Source organism: Ctenopharyngodon idella, chromosome 1, assembly GCF_019924925.1.
Source record: "Ctenopharyngodon idella isolate HZGC_01 chromosome 1, HZGC01, whole genome shotgun sequence".
NCBI classification, from domain to species: domain Eukaryota; kingdom Metazoa; phylum Chordata; class Actinopteri; order Cypriniformes; family Xenocyprididae; genus Ctenopharyngodon; species Ctenopharyngodon idella.
This window is the reverse complement of record NC_067220.1, coordinates 5,276,216-5,295,974: the sequence shown is the minus strand read 5'-3', so window position 1 is coordinate 5,295,974 and position 19,759 is coordinate 5,276,216. Positions and strand designations below refer to the sequence as shown.

Sequence of the window (19,759 nt, the reverse complement as noted above, 5' to 3'; positions counted from 1 at the left end):
GAACGAAATAGTAAATCGTGCGCACGATATAGTAAATCGAGGGAACGAAATAGTAAATCGTGCACGATATAGTAAATCAAGGGAACAAATTGCAAAATTTACTTTTTTTCCTGCATGCATGTCCGTAAAAATAAAATATTTAAAAAAAAAAAAAGTATTTTATTTCAGCTAATTGCTGAGGCATCAGCTCATTTAAAAAAAAAAAAAAAAGTTGCCAGCCAGCAGCAGCATTTTTGATAATTTTCATAAAACTTTTTCATTATAGTTTAAAAACAGAACCTCTGCTTTTAAACAACAAAAATTATTTTATTCTAGCTTCATGCATTCTTTTTTTTTAATCAACACTTGAATGTGGGTAAGTTTCATAAAAATAGCAAAATCGTGTTTTTGTCAGTCTTTATCTGGGTGGGATTCAGAACGATGATCAGATGGAGTCCATCAAAGCTTCAGTCGTTTCCTCTTCATGGGTTCGATATTTCATTCAGTATCATTAGGCAGTTTTGATTTATTTGCGGTTTAATGTTTGATAATCAACATGTGCGTCAGCAATGCTTCTATCGCTCGTTTCTGCTTATTCTTCACACGTTTTGATCAGGAGATTCTGTATTCTTTCAGAAGATGCGTAATAGCGCCCCCTACTGTATAACAGTGAAAACATGGATCACCAGAAAAACTCATCAATGGCGGGGAAAGAGTTAATTAGGTAGACTTTGGATGGAAAATGATGAGAATATTACAAAATGTCTTCATATGGGTTTGGAACGGGGAAGTGTGAATAAATGACAATTTTCATTTTGGGTTAAACAAACTTTAATGCTAATCTCAACAAATATAAACAATACAACTTTTGTTTTTTGAAATCAAAAACCAGTAGGCCTATATGTTAAACTAATGCTGTATAAATTTTGTTCATTATCAGTTTGTGTTAATAGAATTGATTTTATAAGGGTTTGGAACGACATGAACAACTTGTGATTGTTAAACATGTTCTCAGTAAATGGTAAAATGTTAGCTGAAGCATTAATATTGACGAATGAACCCTGATAAAGCTTTACCTCAGGTGCTTTCAAACCTGAACTTCTCTGAATGATTTGGGAACTTTGGATATTTCAGCATTTCTCATCTCACGATGAATGAATAAATGCATCTGCGAAATAAATGTTCCAATTCAGACAAAAAATGCAATTATTTTTATTAAAAAACAAAACAAGAATAAACAAATACTGATAAAATATACAACAATTCACCCATTGCATGATTTACATCCTCACACTCATCAGATAAAGACATGATTCTGTTGAAATGAAAGGCACGGCGTGTCAAACATCATCGATCAGCTCGTTTAAAGGCACCGGATTAAACTGTTTCAGTCGCTCTGGTTCATTTGGTTCATTGGTTTGAGGGTCTGCTGCACCACAAACGGCCAGCAGGAGGCGCTACAGTTCAACATTTATAAGAGAACCACAGGAGACTGGCTCTCAGAACAGCTGGTTGTGTTTTCTTAAAGTCTGTCGGAGGCGTTTGGAAGATTATGGTGAGAGTGATTTTATTGTGTGTGTCCAGTTTCTTCATGTCGGTTCCAGCGTCGCCACAATCATCATCCGTCTGTCGTTTTCACCATCACAGCATGAACGACTGAGTGTGTTTGAAATCCTGAGGCTGGAGAAAGACAAATCATTCAGAATGACATCTTTGTACATTACTGATCAACTTAATATTAATTAATTAAACACAACACTATGTCCTGTGTGATACAGAGCTGCCAAAAATACATCCTGCTGCTGAATTTGACTGTTTTATTTGGAAAAATAATAATAATAATAAAAATGCATTTCCTTTCCAATAATTCTATTCAATATTCACCATAGAGGATCAGTAAAACCCTGTGAAATGATCATGATTTACTCCGTTTGCATTTATGTGTATTAATGTATCAATTCATAAAAGAAAATTTAATTAGAGGAGAAACAGAGAAATTTTACTTTGTAAAATTGTCAAAAGCTTTATTTTTAGTGCTACAGTGTCACCATTTTTGGGAGGGAAGGGAATTATTATAAATTGTTGCAATAATTGAAAACAAAAAACCTGCATAGTACAGTATATACAATATATACAGTTATTATTATTAATTTTTATTATTATATGATTATTAACATTATTATAAATGATCACCATAATTCCAAACAAAATTAATTATTTAATTTAAAATATTACATTTTTATATTTTAAAAATATATATATATATATAAACTTTATAATAAGGTCCCATTAGTGAACAGTAGTTAGTGCATTAACTTACGTGAACTAACAATGAGAGATATATATTTTTACAACATTTATTAACATTTGTTAAGAATTTCAATCTGAGAATTCTCAGTATTGATATGAGAATCTGACTCACTTCCTTTGGAGGGTGACTGTATCCTGAATGCTGACTGAAACAGGAAAACACAATGTTAAACTGAAACAAATCAGCAAGATTAACAAACACACACTCTCTCTCTCTCTCTCTCACACACACACACGTGTCTGTCTGTCTGTCTACGGTCCCTGCGTGTATCTGGCGTGACGGTCGGACTCACGTGTGTTCGGTTCTGTTGAGGTTCTGGCTGCTTATGTGCGCCGCACCGTGACACTGTGGGATCCAGAACGACCTGCAATAACGCACCGCTGAGGTCAAAGGTCAAGTGTTACAGTCAGCCGGTGCCGGTCAAACACGCCGTGCGTCATGCAGCATTATGGGAAATTAGCGTGTGTGTGAGACGCGGAGTGATCAAGCAAATCGCATGCAGTAACGAGGTTCAAAACACGATTACGACACTCGAAAACTGCTTCTGGATCGATTAGTACCTTCACACACACACACTCAGTCTGTTAGTTAAGGTAGTGAACTAGTCTTACCTTCCTCTGTGTCCTGTGAGTGTTGAGTCAGCGGCAGAAATGAAAAACATTAATAAACTCTCCTGACAGAATTCTCAAATGGTCAGAGAATATATACAGAAAATATGATGAGCTGTATGTGAAAGTGCAGAACTCACGGCTGAAGTATCCGTGCCGATGGGCGTAACAGACTCCGAACGAACACAACAACAGCAGCAGACACAGCAGAAGAACCCCGGAGATCACCGCCGCCAGATTCAGATCATCTGATAGAGAGAGAGACAGAAACACAGACAGAGAGAAAGACATGATCTGTCATGCACTCAGCAGAAGATAAACTGCATGGAAAAACAAAAATGACTTGATGAAATGAGTGGAGAAACATTCACATTTGAAGCTTCAAAACACTCAACCTGAACATGTTTCATACAACTGTAATAAAGTCCATGGTTATTATAAGACAAATCTGTACAATCACGAGTACATTAGTGATTTTACACTGAATCTTCATCACAAACACCATCATCATATTCACACACTCAGATCTCCTCTTCATCCAGGGGTCATTATAAGTTAGATATTATTAAAAAAATGATAGTATTCTCAACAAAAAACATGAGATTTACACCTTTAAAGGATTAGTTCACTTCAGAATGAAAATTTCCTGATAATTTACTCGCCCCCATGTCATCCAAGAATGTCTTTCTTTCTTCAGTGGAAAAGAAATAAAGGTTTTTGAGGAAAACATTCCAGGATTTTTCTCCATATAGTGGACTTCACTGGGGTTCAACGGGTTGAAGGTCCAAATGTCAGTTTCAGTGCAGCTTCAAAGAGCTCTACATGATCCCAGACGAGGAATAAGAGTCTTATCTAGAGAAACCATCTGACATTTTCTAAAAAAAAAATAAAAATTACATATTTTAACCACAAATGCTCGTCTTGCACTGCTCTGTGATGCTCCACGCATTACGTAATCACGTTGGAAAGGTCACGCGTGATGTAGGTGGAAGAAAAACTCCATCTCATTTTCTCCTCCAACATCGTTGTTTTACCTTTTTTTGTAAAGGCCGTTTGACTTAGTCTTTGCACGTTCACTTTGTAAACACTGGATCGGTACTTCTGCCTACGTCACGCGTGATCTTTCCAACATGATTACGTAATGCGTGGCGCATCACAGAGCAGTGCAAGACGAGCATTTGTGGTTAAAAAGTATATAATGTTTATTTTTTTTAGGAAATGTCCGATGGTTTCTCTAGATAAGACTCTCATTCCTCGTCTGGGATCATGTAGAGCTCTTTGAAGCTGAAACTGACATTTGGACCTTCAACCCGTTGAACCCCAGTGAAGTCCACTATATGGAGAAAAATCCTGGAATGTTTTCCTCAAAAACCTTCATTTCTTTTCCACTGAAGAAAGAAAGACAAACATCTTGGATGACATGGGGGTGAGTAAATTATCAGGAAATTTTCATTCTGAAGTGAGCTAATCCTTTAATGCTTTAAAAATAAAAAACATGTGAAAACATGGAAACGTGATTTTAGTATCATTGATATAAAAAGAAAATCTAATTCAAAATATTAACAAAAACTATAAAAGTATATTTTCAAACTTTTTTAGTTTTTGTCATTTTATTTAGTTTTAGTAATTTAACTTAAACTAAATGAAAATAAGTAAATCTTGTCATGCAACTCGCTGAAATAAAATAAAACTCACTGAAAAGTATTTGTATATTTTATTTCAATTAATGCTTATTTTATTTCAAGTGATGAAAAATTTTTTTTTATGATTTTACTTTTAGTTAACGATAACCCAAACTGTAAAAACTTTGCATTTTTACAATAAAAAACAACCTTTATTTACATAACATTTTTACAAACAACATCATCCCCAAAAACAGGTTTTGTCAGGTTTATCTCAATTCTGAGTACAAAAATGCCCCCAAAATATAATTAAAGTCACCATGAAATGAATATTGCAGTGTTTATTGTAAATGATTCATCGGTGCACATCATTATTGTGTTAAATTCATGTTCCTCATAATCTTGAATCAGAATATCTTCTCCTCCCTCTTGCAGCATCTCTTCTCTACTCTGATGATGAGGGCGGGGCAACCTGTCACTCACATGTGATCCACCAATAGCAAACCACAACCATCCAATCAATTCCCCACAGACAAAATCAAGCCCCGCCCTACATTTGTTCTTGTTTCAGAAGCGTTTCACTCACAATAGGGGAGAAAAGAATAGAGCAACTTCCCTTTCATGCTGACTTTAAGTGGACTCACCGATCTGCATGAGCGTCCCCCGGCAGCTCTTAGCGGGTCCCACCCCGTTTTTGGCCTCACAGTGATACTGACCCGTATCGGCCCTGCTCACCGTCTGGAAGGTCTGATCCGTACAGAAGAGGAATAATAGTCAAACACACCTTTATCTTCTTCAGTCGGATTGGGAATCAAGAACCGGTTCACTTTGAATCAATCTAATGATTCACTCACTCAATGAATCACTCTTGATTTAGTCACTTGTTCATATGACACATTCAACATTCAGTTTTCTATGTGAATATATAGTAAAGTGTAATTTATATCCAGTGATCAAAGCTGAATTTTCAGCATCATTACTCCAGTCTTCAGTGTCACATGATCCTTCAGAAATCATTCTAATATGATGATTTGCTCAAGAAACATTCCTGATTATTATCAATGATGAAAACAGTTCATATTTTTGTGGAAACTAATACATTTTATTTTTCAGGATTCGTTGATGAATAGAAGTGAACAGCATTTATTTGAAATAGAATCTTTTGTGACATTATAAATGTCACTTTTGATCACTTTTGCTTCCTGAAAAAAGGAAGCAAAATGAAGCACTTTTGCTTCCTGATCACTAAAAGAATCATGGCTGAGCTGAAATCAAGCACAGAATGGTCAGGTTGCTCGTGTTGCTCAGCGTTCAGAGGCGTGTGAATGTGTGACAGACAGTCAGTGTTGTTCAGAGACGCTCGTGTCGGTCCGTCAGCATCAGTTTGTCTGTGTGACACTCAGAGATTCAGAACAGATCTGAACACGAGGACAACAGACTCGCTTTCATTCACACGCACACAATTCAAACAGCTGCAATGACTGGATTTATGATTAATCACTCGTTTTGTGATTCTCCTCTCATTTGCTCATATTTGCCTTTAAATACATATTCTTCCATTCAAATGTAGTATAGTCAGTGTTTACGAATTCAGCAGGAGTAATGATGCTGAAAATTCAGCTTTGATCACTGGATATAAATTACATTTTACTATATATTCACATAGAAAACAGCTGTTTTACATTGTGATATTTCACTATTTTTGCTGTATTTTTGATCAAACAAATGCAGTTTTGTTGAGAGCATAGGAGACTTCTTGTGTGTATTTAAAATGATTCTGATTTAACAGCATTAAACGTATGTAATGTGTGTTGATACTGACCAGTACACCAGTGAACTCGTTGACCGTGTATGTGGCGTTGGGCTGACGGATGGGCAGCGCGCGGTTGTCTTTGAACCAGGTGTATCTGGCCGGCGGGATGCTGTGCTGGTCCCTACAGCGCAGCTCCACCTGAGAGCCCGTCAGAGCGGAGCTGGGAATGTCACATGACGGGGTTTGTGGAGGAACTGCAGCAGAAACCACAATAAACACACCAGCAGGACACAGAGAGCATCCGAAAGCATCAGAGATGAGTGTTACCCAGCACTTTGAGCGTGACGTTGGTCTCTCCCAGCTTGACGGAGTCGGCCGGAGCGCTGACCTCACAGCGGTACTCGCCCGCGTCCGCCTGAGTCACTCTGCGCAGATGCACCGTCGCCCCTTCGATAGCCGCGCGCCCCTTAAACGGTCCTGCACAACACACAAGACATTACGCATCCCTAAATGATGATGATAATAATAATAGTAATAAGGATAATAATAATAATATTATATTAATAATATTAATAATAACAACAACAATAATGATGATAATAAATACAATTTTAATAATAGTAACAATAATAAAAACAGTAATAAAATAATAATAATATAATAACAACATTAATAATTAAAATAAAAATAATAACAAATTTATAATAGTATTAATAATAACAACAATAAACAACAACAACAACAATAATAATAATAGCAATAATAAAAATAGAATAATACAAATAAAAACTAATAAAATATAATAATAATAATAGTAATTAATAATGATAATAAAAATAATAATAGTAATAATAATGATAATTGTCATGATTCCTGTCAGTTCCTGGACTACACTTCCCATAATCCTCCCTGCCTGTCACATGCACACTCCACACCTATCATCATTTGCCACATACACCTGTAGCCTATTATCTGGACTATTTAAGACTCACTCACACACTACCTCATTGCGAAGTCTTGTTTCACATTGTGTACACTACTGAGGGTTATTATCTTGTCTGCCTGTCTGTCTGTCTCCGATCCTGTCTGCTTACCGTTTACGATTCCCTGCTACCTGCCTTTGGACTGAGTCCAGCTTCATTACAATAATAATAAAAATAAAATAATACAAATAAAAACAATAATAAAATATGATAATATAATAATAATAATAATAATAATAATAATAATATATATTATAATATAACATAATAAAAAAAATAATACAAATAAAATCAAGAATACAAGAATAAAATAAAACTACATTAAAATAATAAAATACAAAATAAAAACTTGCTGGTTTAAATCCTATTTTACAGACCGTTCCCAGTTCATTGCCTTGGGTGTTTACAGGTCTGAGATCAGTTCAGGTGTTCCTCAGGGCTCGATCTTAGGCCCTTTTACTTTTTAAGTCAATCTATTTGTCACCACTTGTGCATCTGTTGCGATTGCTCGGCCTTCATTATCACTTTTATGCCGACAATATTCGTGCGGCTATGCAGTTGCTAGGGTGTTAAGAATGTTTTTAGTGTGTTGCTATGGGGTTTCTAGGAGGTGTCTGCTAAGGCGTATCTATTTGATTGCTAAGGTGTTCTGTGTGGTTGCTGAGGTGTTATGAGTGATTTTAGCCTGTTGCTATGTGGTTGCTAAGACTTGTTTACTGGGACATTGAAAAATGGTTGTGATGGTGTTCTGAGTGGTTGCTAGGGTGTTTTTAGTGTGTTGCTATGTAGTTTCCAGGAGGTGTCTGCTAGGGAATATGTGGTATGTGGTTGCAGAGGTGTTATGAGTGATTTTTAGCCTGTTGCTATGGGGTTGCTAAGATGCTCTATGTGTTTGCTAGGGCAGTGATATATGACTGATATAAGTAGTTGCTAAGGTGTTATGAGCAGTTGTTAGAGTGTTGCTTTCCAGTTCCTGAGGTGGTATAAGTGGGGTTAGATATGTTGCTATGCATTTGCTAGGTTTTTTTCTATATGGTTGCTAGGGTGTCGATATGCACACCTCTCCTTAAGACATTTGAGGAATCATTCATTCGTCACTTACCTAAGAAGCTGCCTTCATAATAAACGAAGGACACGTCTTTGTCTTTCTTCTTCCACTCGATGCGAGGACTGGTTTCTTTCTCAGTCTTGAACTCACAGGAGAGCTCGGCGTCTGTGGAGGGCAGCACACATCATGGAGTTAGTGCACATCGTCTCACTGACGGCTGCATGAAGACGTTACACAAACTCACCCGAGAGCTCATGCACTTCCACTTTGGGACTGCGGCTGGTGACGGTGACGGGGACGACAGGGACGCCTGAAACAGAGACAACAAAAACACCACAATCTCAGTCTCCAAAATACTTTCCCCAAAAAAATAGTTGTTTGTGATTTTCAGATGATAAGCTAGTTTGCAGTGTGTCAGTTGTTATAAGTCCATCATTGGTAGTTTGACTTCCTGAACATTATGAATGTTTTTAGTGTGTTGCTATGTGGTGTTTGCTAAGGCATATCTATACGGTTGCAAAAGTGCTCTGTGTGGTTGCCAAGGTGTTGCTATGTGGTTCCTGGTATGGGTGGGTTTTGATATGTTGCTATGCGGTTGTAAGGGTGTTGTAGGTGTTTGCTAGGGCACTGACATATTGCTGCTATAGTGTTCTGAGTAGTCAATAGGGTGTTGCTATGCAGTTGCTAGGGCGTTATGAGTGTGTTTTGTGTATTGTTATGCAGTTTCTAGGGTGTTGCTATGTGGTTCCTGAGGTGGTATGGGTGGGTTTTAATATGTTGCTATGCGGTTGCTAGGGCATAGACATATGGTTGCTATAGTGTTTCAAGTAGTTGCTTGGGTTTTGCTATGTGGTTGCTAGGGCGTTATGAGTGTGTTTTATGCACTGTTATACAGTTTCTAGGGTGTTACTATGTGGTTCGGGTGGGTTTTGATATGTTGCTATGCGGTTGCAAGGGTGTTGTAGGTGTTTGCTAGGGCACTGACATATTGCTGCTATAGTGCTCTGAGTAGTTGATAGGGTGTTGCTATGCAGTTGCTAGGGCGTTATGAGTGTGTTTTGTGCACTGTTATGCAGTTTCTAAGGTGTTGCTATGTGGTTCCTGAGGTGGTATGGGTGGGTTTTGATATGTTGATATGCGGTTGCAAGGGTGTTGTAGGTGTTTGCTAGGGCATTAAGATATGGTTGCTATAGTGTTCTGAGTAGTTTCTAGGGTGTAGCTATGCGGTTGCTAGGGCGTTACAAGTGTGTTTTGTGCTAGGAAGTTCTAGGTGGATTCTGATATGTTGCTAGGGTGTTCTAGGTGCATATGTATACAGTTGCCATGGTGTTCTGTGTGGTTTCTGAGGTGTTGCTATGAGGTTGCTAGGGTGTTCAAGGTGTTTACTAGGGCATATGTATACAGTTGCCATGGTGTTCTGTGTGGTTTCTGAGGTGTTACTATGCGGTTGCAAGGGCGTTATGAGTGTGTTTTGATATGTTGCTATGCGTTTGCTAGGGTATTCTAAGAGTTTCCTGGGGCATATATATACAGCTGCTATGGGGTTTTGTGTGGTTGCTGAAGTTTAAGTGTGTTGTTAAGAGGTTGCTAGGGTGTTTTAGGTGTTTGCTAGAGCATTAATTTACGGTTGCTATAGTGTTCTGAGTAGTTGCTAGGGTGTTGCTATGTGGTTGCTAGGGCATTATGAGCGTTTTGATATGTTGCTATGTGGTTGCTAGGGTGTTCTAGGTGTTTGCTAGGAATTTGACATGGTTGCTATAGTGTTCTGAGTATTTGCTAAGTTGTTGCTATGCAGTTGCTAGAATGTTATGAGTAGGTTTTGATATGCTGTTCTGCAGTTTCTAGGCTGTTCAAGGTGTTTGCTAGATTATTGATGTATATGTGTTCTGAGTTGTTGCTAGGATGTTGAGTGTTTTTGTGTATTGTTATACAGTTGCTAGGGTGTTCTGAGCGGTTGCTAGGGTGTTGCCATGTGGTTCCTGAGGTTGTTTTTGTTGCTGCTATGCCGCATAGTAACTGAAGAGTGAATTACTGAATCTTTTTTACCCTTATTTCTATAGCGCTGTATACAATACAGATTGTTTCAAAGCAGCTAATAGCGCACAGCGCTCTATGAAAAGTGTTTGCGGACTCCCAGTGGGATGAACAGGCACAATATGGATTTCTAAACATAGCTGGACTCATTCTTCACTGACTTCTGTACTGAATAGACTCAAAGGTCCTGCTTCTGTTCTCCTGTCTGTTTGTGGCTAAAGTTGGATTTTGATTAACTTACAGGAAAAGGAAGCAGGTGTTTCCTTTCCTGAATAACATGACGGCCATTGTTGGTCTTCCTGTTTCTGCCCACGTGTCATTAGCATAACGCTGGCCGTTATCAAACCATGACCCACAAGAGATCAGGTTCATGACATCACTGACGAGACTAAAGCTTTCCAGAGCAGATCACACAATCTCCTTCACTTTGTGCCGCGATGCTTTTACATGATCCACGTTGCATTCATATAAATCAGAGGAAAAAGAGGGACAAAAACATTGTGACTGCAATTACGCTATGTCTGTTATATTTACAATGTTATCTCATATTTCGCTCTTAATAGTCTATTTATTAATGTTTTCTATCTCTTTAACCAGAACTATTGTTACAATCACAGCCGAAAACAAAAACAGCATTCAATCTTCATCCCTCAGCTAAAATGAAATGATGCTAAAACCACCAGTAGGTGGCGGCAAATCATTGTCTAAACGAGTGAGTCATTGAATCATTCAGTTCAAAATGGCAGATTCATGCAAGGACAAAGCTGAAGTGAGTCCTCGAGTCATTCATTAGAACGACTCGTTCAAAAACACAGATTCATTCAGTAACGAAACTGAAACGGTGTTGCTCAGAGACGTGCAATGGGTCTAATGTTTGGAACCATTTTCGTTGGCACATAGATGAAAAAAAAACGACAATATTGAGTCACCAAAGAGCCTATTAACTTATTGTTTATTGAGTTGTTATATAAAATGAACAAACATGCTGATATTCAGGAAAACAGCACTTTTGCTCGTGTGTTATTGCTTATAAATATTAAAAACAAGAACTTATACAGAGACTTTTTTTGGACCATATCTTGGTTTTTGGAAGCATTTTTATTAATTTTGGTGGCATTTTTGCCCCAAACCCCCGTTAATTTCCCTGTTAATTAATTAAGAAAGAAAGACGGAGCAACAGTTTATTTTGTCTCTCTTGATTGTGCAAGAACTTTCAGTAAAACAGCTGAAACCTGAATGAAGACTCCAGTCAAATCTTTTCACGAAAGAACCACGAAAGATTATTGCTGCTACATTGTTAAATCAAAATGAAATGAATCGTTTTAGTAAAGTGAGTTTTTTTTTCTAGTGCAGATAAATGACCGTGTCCTTGTGTAATTCCTTGTAAACGTGCAGCTGATAATGACCTGCGGAAACTGCGCATCCAAAATATTTGGAGTTGTTGTTTCCTGACAGACAAAATCATTAAAAACAGGACTGTGGGTGATTAGAGTGCTTGATTTGTCACCGTTGTTTCATCATTTAAAGACAGAGCGTGACGTCATTACGACATTTCAACACTTCAGTTTTAATTATTTTAGTACTTCAACTTTATTTCAGTTAGTCACCAAGTTCTCATTTTCAAGTTTTTCCTCTAATACTTAATTTGAGCTTCATTTCGACAAATGAAAATGATTTTTAACAGTTTTAGTTTGCAATAACAACAGCGATTTTTCTGGAAGGCTTCTGTAAGCAGACGGTGAACATGTGTGTCTTCATTAAATCACGCTGAAGGAATGCTGACTTTCCTCCATATCTGTGTTATTCCAGATCTGGAGCATGAAACAGGAACATCTTATCAAAGCTCATGAGCAGCTGTCAATCATCATCCGCTCACATTCATTTACATTTATAAAACGGTCATCAGATTCACACAGAAACTCAAAGATCTTCACTACAACCCTACAAAATAAAAGTTCGGCTTCACTTAACTTGAAATTTGAACAGAAACGCATTAATATTGTACAGCAGAATGTACTTCTCAAAATAATAATAATAGTGGTCAAATCAATTAATCGTGATTATTTCCGTCTAACATAAAAGTTTGTACATAAGTGTGTGTGATGTTCACTCATTGTTCCAAAGCCGTATGACTTACTTTCTTCAGTGAAGCACAAAAGCAGATGTTTAGTAGCAGATCGTTCATGCTGCTCCTTGCCAAACATCCTGCTGAACGTCTCCTTTTGTGCTCCACTGAAGAAAGAAAGTCATACGGGTTTGAACATGACGAGGGCAAGTGAATGATGCCAGAATCTTTATTTCTGGTCAAATATTGCTTGAATACTGTCCTGCGGTGAGGAGAGACTTCTAGCTCCATTATAGCCGCCTCCGTGCCGAGCTCGACCTTGTATCTGCCGTCTTATCATCTGACGGCCGCTGAGACGCAGGGAAGCAATGAGTGTGTGACGTGAATCAGCAAACATGGAAACACTGTGTCCAGTCTGATAGACACTCACAGGAGCTGCTGCGGTCAGATAAGATGAACGGACAGCAAATGTCCCTGTGAGAACCTCATACACACTCCCACACACACACACACCTGTCACTGCTGTCCTGAGTCAGCACATAAACACACTCGCTCGCTGATTTTACTGCGTCTGACAGCTCTTAAACACCAACAGCTCAACAACAAATCAATCTTATGTGGAGATTTAAACACGTATGATCACACATCCAGCCATGTTCAGGTCAAATGAAGGTTTTTGAGGAAAACATTCCAGGATTTTTCTCCATATAGTGGACTTCACTGGGGTTCAACGGGTTGAAGGTCCAAATGTCAGTTTCAGTGCAGCTTCAAAGAGCTCTACATGATCCCAGACGAGGAATAAGGGACTTATCTAGAGAAACCATCGGACATTTTCTAAAAAAAAAAAATAAACATTATATACTTTTTAACTACAAATGCTCGTCTTGCACTGCTCTGTGATGCTCCACGCATTACGTAATCACGTTGGAAAGGTCACGCGTGACGTAGGCAGAAGTACCGATCCAGTGTTTACAAAGCGAACGTGCAAAGACTAAGTCAAACGGCCTTTACAAAAAAAGGTAAAACAACGATGTCGGACGATTTTGATGTTGGAGGAGAAAATGAGTTACTTCCGCCAGAAATAGTTCTGGCCCTGAAATCTGATTGGATGAGCCCATTGTTCTAGACACTAACCCTGCATCCCACTGTGCATACTATCCACCCTAAATAGTATTGAATATTACTAATGTCACATAGGATGGATAGAAAGCACATGGAGACGCAGACTGTTTTTTCAGTGCACACACCACATGCGCAAGAAATACTAACTATAAACAGTGTGCAGTTCTGCTAAAGAACTATTTTATTTGGCAAAAGTATTGACTATTACTGATTTTTTTTTTTAAATATAACATGTAAATACAGAAAATACAACTGTGACTGAACACTATTTTAATGTGCCAATGTGTTTTAATGTTTTAAAGTTCTGCCTACATCACGCGTGATCTTTCCAACATGATTACGTAATGCGTGGAGCATCACAGAGCAGTGCAAGACGAGCATTTGTGGTTAAAAAGTATATCATTTTTTTTTTTTTTTTTTTTAGAAAATGTCCGATGGTTTCTCTAGATAAGACTCTTATTCCTCGTCTGGGATCATGTAGAGCTCTTTGAAGCTGCACTGAAACTGACATTTGGACCTTCAACCCGTTGAACCCCAGTGAAGTCCACTATATGGAGAAAAATCCTGGAGTGTTTTCCTCAAAAACCTTCATTTCTTTTCGACTGAAGAAAGAAAGACATAAACATCTTGAATGGCATGATGTTATCAGGAAACTTTAATTCAGAAGTGAACTAATCCTTTAAGGTTAGGTTTAGAGTTAGTACCTAGTTATTTCCTAGTTTTAGCAAATTACTATTTTAAGTACACAGTATATACACGGGGAACAGGACTGTAAAATAAAGTGCATAAAGACAACAGAACATTATTAATTATTATTAATTATAATGACAACTTAATATATGTAACCCCAAATTCTCATTTTTAATATAATATTAATAATAATTACATGATACATTATATAATAATAATAATAATAATAATAATATTTATTATACTTAACATGATTTTTCTCATTAGATGTTTATTATTGTAATGCAGTAATTTATACTACATTACAGTAAGACTTTAATACAAGATTTTTCATTTAAATCTGCATAGTTTACATACAATAAAACAAAATCTTAAATGAATGAATACTTAATGTAATATTTGACTGCTAAATATTTAGGCTAGTCTCATATATATATATATATATATATATATATATATATATATATATATATATATATATATATATATACACACACACTACTCAAGAGTGGATGTTTGTGTGTATAAATACAGAATAAATAGGAAAATGATCCCTGTGGTGTCTGATTGTTGTGTTGATCACTTAAATGAGAAACTCTGAAGGAACAAAGAGCCTCTGTGTGTGTGTGTGTGTGTGTGTGTGTGTGTGTGTGTGTGTGTGTGTGTGTGTGTGTAACTCTGCCTGGAACAGCTGGTACAGACACAACACACACACACACACACACACACACACACACACACACACACACACACACATACAGTTAAAGCTCTTTCTCAGAGTGATGGCATCACTTGTGCTCTCTGAGATCTCATGAGACGCAGCATGTTGGGCAGAATTACAGTAAAACACACCATCAAACTCAGGCCAGAATCAACAGATGCAGAGACACATCTGAACCCTCACAAACACGCTCAGCATCACACGGACCACAAACAACCGTGACTGACCACACAAACCGTGACTGACCACACAAACCGCCGTCAGACGCGAGATCTTCACATTCCACAGAGAGAGACGGTGTTCGCATGAGGACAAAACACTGGAGTAAAATGTTGTACTTTATTGTAAGGGTCAAATTCTCCACCCTGGACTCGACTTTCCGTCCATTCTCAGATTGAAAATGAGTTTTGGAATATCAAATCTATAAAACATCTCATGGCAAAATGACAGAAGGACAATCACAAATACTGGAACTTGGTAATAAACAAGTTCCTCCAGCAGAGTTAGTTATATTGATCATAGTATTGACTATGTAACTACCTCATTGTCCTCTGTTTACTTCAAATTATGAGCTATGAATATTTTTAAAAAAGCTGCTGAACATCTCAATAATGTTTTAATTAATCAAGTTTAATACCATTCATGATTAAAATCTAAACTCACTTTTTAATTTACTAAATAATCTTTCATAAGATTATACAAACAAATCACAGTGTATATTTACTATAATATCATAGTACTGAATGAAAACCATATTCAACTACATTTACATAAACTAATGCTTTTGTTTTAGTCCAAAACTTTATCAGCAGGTGGAATCAACAGGTGTTTAGATGATATACACTATTTAATTTATATTAACAAAGCAACCTATATGACGTGTAACACACACACACACACACACACACACTGAGAGCAGTCTAATCTTATTCTCTAAAGGGGATCATGAGACTTTAAGAAGATCACATGGAACAAAGCACTTACTCTGAATTAATATCAGCAAAGCCACGGACGCAAACATTTTATCCACAAAGCCGATGAACTTTAGGGAAGAATCCGAGTACGACGCTGAAATAATCGCTTATATATCCAGTGTATTGTAGAGACGCGCGCGTGTCCGAACTGTGTTTGATTCGCTGCGCGCGCGCTGATGATCAAACTCACTGACTGACGGACTGACTGAAGGCGAGTTCTGTGTGTGTGTGTGTGTGTGTGTGTGTGTGTAGTAGAGGGCGGGAACAACACTAATTACACACACTCATCGCCATTTAACATACACAAAATCGCATATTGGGATTATAATAATGAGTGTTATAAAGTCTGTGGAGTAGCTCGAGACAATTTACACATTTCAGTCAACTTTTCAAACAAAAACAGTCATTATCAGAATAGTTCCGGTCCTGAGATCTGATTGGATGAGCCCATTGTTCTAGAGCCTAACCCTGCATCCCAGTGTGAATACTATCCACCCTATCCGCCCTAAATAGTATTGAATATTACTAATGTATTACTAACAGACTGTTTTTTCAGTGCACACACCACATGCGCAAAAATACTAACTATAAACAGTGTGCAGTTCTGCTAAAGAACTATTTTAATTGGCGAAAGTATTGACAATTATGATTTTTTTTTTAAATATAACATGTAAATACAGAAAATACAACTGTGACTGAACACTGTTTTAAGGTGACCATTTAAGTGCTGGTTTGGCTTCTATATGGGTCATTCTACAGAATTGGTTCAAAGTCAGAGTTGGAAACGTCTTTGGAGAAACAAAATGTATTTTTCCACAAATTTTATATGTATGCAAATTGTATAATATCCAAGGTACAGATTTCTAGTAATTGTGCAGTTAATTCTCATATTGTATTTTCAGGAAGTTTTGGAATATTTTTCCTCTCCCCAGATTTGTCACTACCGAAATACAATAATAAATAATTTATTAAGAAGGTTTTTATTGACCTATTAAGATATTGTCTAAGATCTACCTTGTAAATATATTTTTTGCTATTTTTAAAAAAAGTTTTCACAGGTAAATCAATGACAATTACAATTTTAACAATATTTCAAGTGTAATTTATGAGATTTGTTGTATTTTGAATCCAATCTTTCTTTGTAAAAGTCACAAAGTTTATCATACTGATTTCAAAGTGAAGGATTCATTAGTCTGAATAAACATTGAACTATAAAAACATCTTAGTTGATCATTTAATATACTTTATTTTTGACAAAACATCCCATGTTTCGGTCGTGACTGCACAGTTTCATCACATTACAGGATTTAACTCACATACTAAAACATATTAAAATACTTATGTGTTCCCTTTTGTCACTACCAAAACAATGATGACATGTTTTGGTTGTGACTGTTTCGGTAGTGACAATTTTAGGTACTCAAAGATGTTAATCAGCTCATGGTTAGCTAGCACAGTTCTGAACAGTTGTACACACAGAAAAACTACATTTTATGGAAAAACACCCCAAAAAAAGTTTGCTTAATTGCAGAAAAAGGTGTTCGGTAGTGACGTTCCTTAAAGTTCCACACAGACTCTCAGACTTTTGAACACATTTAACTCAAAATGATGGAGCTATCTACTATGAAAGAGAGGCTATGAGAGGGAGGGACACAGGAATATTTCCTGATCAGAAAAGTGTTAAAATCAGTCTCAGACAATGGACTCAAACACACACTGTTTCGGTAGTGATGTGAAAAAGCGGGACACATTTTTTTTTACATAAAGTTTCATGATTTAAAAATAAAATATAAATATATATTTCTTTACTTCACTTCTTAAAAAAAATCAAAAATATATTTTTAAAAACAACAATAGAAAAAATTGCAAAAATTATTTCAACATCATTTTCACAAGTTGAAATTTAGGGGTTAGTGTTCGGGACAGACACCTCCCAACTGAAAGTACCCAATAAATGATGATTTTATATATATTAATCTTACTGATATTTTAAATATTGTGGGATTCAGTAGAAGGATCTTAGTAAACATCTAAAATTGAAATACTTAAATGCTTTATAAATGTGTTTTTTGGTTGTGGGCCAGCAGTTTGCACCAGTTCTGTAGAATCGCCCGTATACGAGTGAACTATATAAATTTGAAGTTGATGATGCATAAAATACATGACAAAATTTTCAGTTGATATTTGGATAGTTTGGGATGAACGGTCACAAGGTAGATTTGTCAAACAAAGACTGTTTATAAGGAGGTTTGCATAATGGCGATAATGATCGACTCTAATAAGGCATGAAATTAGATGATTACTGCAGTCAGTCACAAACAAACAACAGAGCTCAGGACTTTATGGACACATCCTGAATATTCAAGAGACAAAACTGCATACTATATAAATATCTTTTATTTTGGTTGATTCCTATTAAAAAATGCAAAAAAAAAGAAACCACTGAGAACACAGGAGAAAGCTGTTTGTTTTCCAGTGTGTTTTCTTTGGGAAGCGCAGCTGACGAGTGTATCGTCTGGACTTCACAACATTCTTATTGCCGCATATTTGTCGAAGTTGAGACACTCACAGAAGCATCTATCCAAACATCTCCATTGGTCTGAATTCAAGTGTGTGTGTGTGAGGGGATCTGGGTGTGTCACACACACACACACACAACAGCTGGTCAGCACACTTTCACCCCAGGGCCGTAGAGTATCACGTTTCCTCCATCACAGACGAGAGCCACAAATCAACACAAGTGATGCATTCAACATCTGATCTCTCTATGAAAAGTTTTGTCTTGAAATGAGTTGAGGCGAGACATTACAGATATCACCAGTTGATTAATCAGAAAGTGTTTTTTGTTAGAGATGCACCGATATATCGGAAAATAATAGGTAGTTTAAAAACAGCCGATAGTCAGGGCCGATATATCCCGTCAATCAACAGATGGCTGGAAAATGCACTGAATTTGAGCTTTGTGTAAAGAAAATGCTAAGAAACCAGTTTAATGTTCAATATTAATAGCAAATATATGCATTCAGAAAGTTAAGAAATATTAATTTAATCTTCAGAATTTAGTTAATGTGTGTTAATATTAATTTGAGGAATGTGTTTGTTTATAACGGTTACTCTGAAAGTTGACGAAATGGAGAGAATACATTTTTTATTTGCATTTCTTTCAAAATATAATAAAAAATATAATGATTAATTATAATGAAATTATTATTAATTTAAAATAAAGTATAAGAGTATCGGTGCATCTCTAGTTTTTGTATTACAATTTTTCTCAAATGTTGTTTAAAAATGCAAACGAGGCATTATCTAATTAAATATGCACTAAATTGAATGCATTTCCACCACACAAATCTGCCAAATTCATCATTCTTGTTTGAATTTGTTGACATATTAAAGGTTTTTACAGAGGAGATTTTTGGATTTCTCTTTTAAGCACTCAATAAATCAGAAAAATACTTAAAAAGTCATTAAAAATTATGAATAAAAGGTTGAAATTATGACAAAAACTTAAAACTGACTTAAAAACTCAATTATCTCTTAGTATGTCACTCCATAAATCAGAAAATACTGTCAACAGAAAATGTATTTATCATGTTTTAGGAATAAAATGTTGTATTAATCAGGTGAATGATGTATGAACAACCCTTCAGAATATAGATGTGAATAAAACTCTGAAGTTTTCTGATTTCTGACTCAAACTCACAATAAAAGTGCAAGAAAATAAACTCTTAAATGTGTGTTTTGGATGTTTTCTTTCCACTCGTCTGAAAGAAGACTGTTATGGAGGCTCAAAACTGAGCAGTGCTTGAAAAACACTGGTTTTGCCTGTAGTGTCTTGCCTTAAATTGT

At 36.5% G+C, this 19,759-nt stretch overlaps 1 protein-coding gene across 2 annotated transcripts; it reads right to left on the bottom strand.

Moving 5' to 3' along the window:
• Positions 1 to 1,175: 1,175 nt before the first annotated feature.
• On the bottom strand, positions 1,176 to 16,150 carry jam2a (junctional adhesion molecule 2a). Of its 2 annotated transcripts, XM_051910285.1 has the most exons (10): positions 15,921 to 16,150; positions 8,549 to 8,614; positions 8,359 to 8,469; positions 6,601 to 6,750; positions 6,343 to 6,527; positions 5,165 to 5,267; positions 3,039 to 3,146; positions 2,902 to 2,914; positions 2,402 to 2,435; positions 1,176 to 1,659 (listed from the first exon to the last, which is right to left on the bottom strand). In XM_051910285.1, exons 1-10 carry the CDS (start codon positions 15,955 to 15,957, stop codon positions 1,621 to 1,623), a joined length of 846 nt encoding a protein of 281 aa, XP_051766245.1. In that variant the 5' UTR covers positions 15,958 to 16,150; the 3' UTR covers positions 1,176 to 1,620. The 2 variants fall into 2 exon arrangements, with proteins under 2 accessions (XP_051766245.1, XP_051766236.1); XM_051910276.1 differs by lacking the exon at positions 2,902 to 2,914.
• Between the last annotated feature and the right edge of the window lie 3,609 nt (positions 16,151 to 19,759).

Excerpts from the sequence above, each read along its gene's own strand:
- jam2a (XM_051910276.1), bottom strand. The coding sequence starts at position 15,957 with ATGTTTGCGTCCGTGGCTTTGCTGATATTAATTCAGA. Across the intron at positions 8,470-8,548 it reads GGAAGTGCATGAGCTCTCGG|ACGCCGAGCTCTCCTGTGAG; the intron begins GTGAGTTTGTGT and ends TGCCCTCCACAG. Across the intron at positions 6,528-6,600 it reads CGTCACGCTCAAAGTGCTGG|TTCCTCCACAAACCCCGTCA; the intron begins GTAACACTCATC and ends TTTCTGCTGCAG.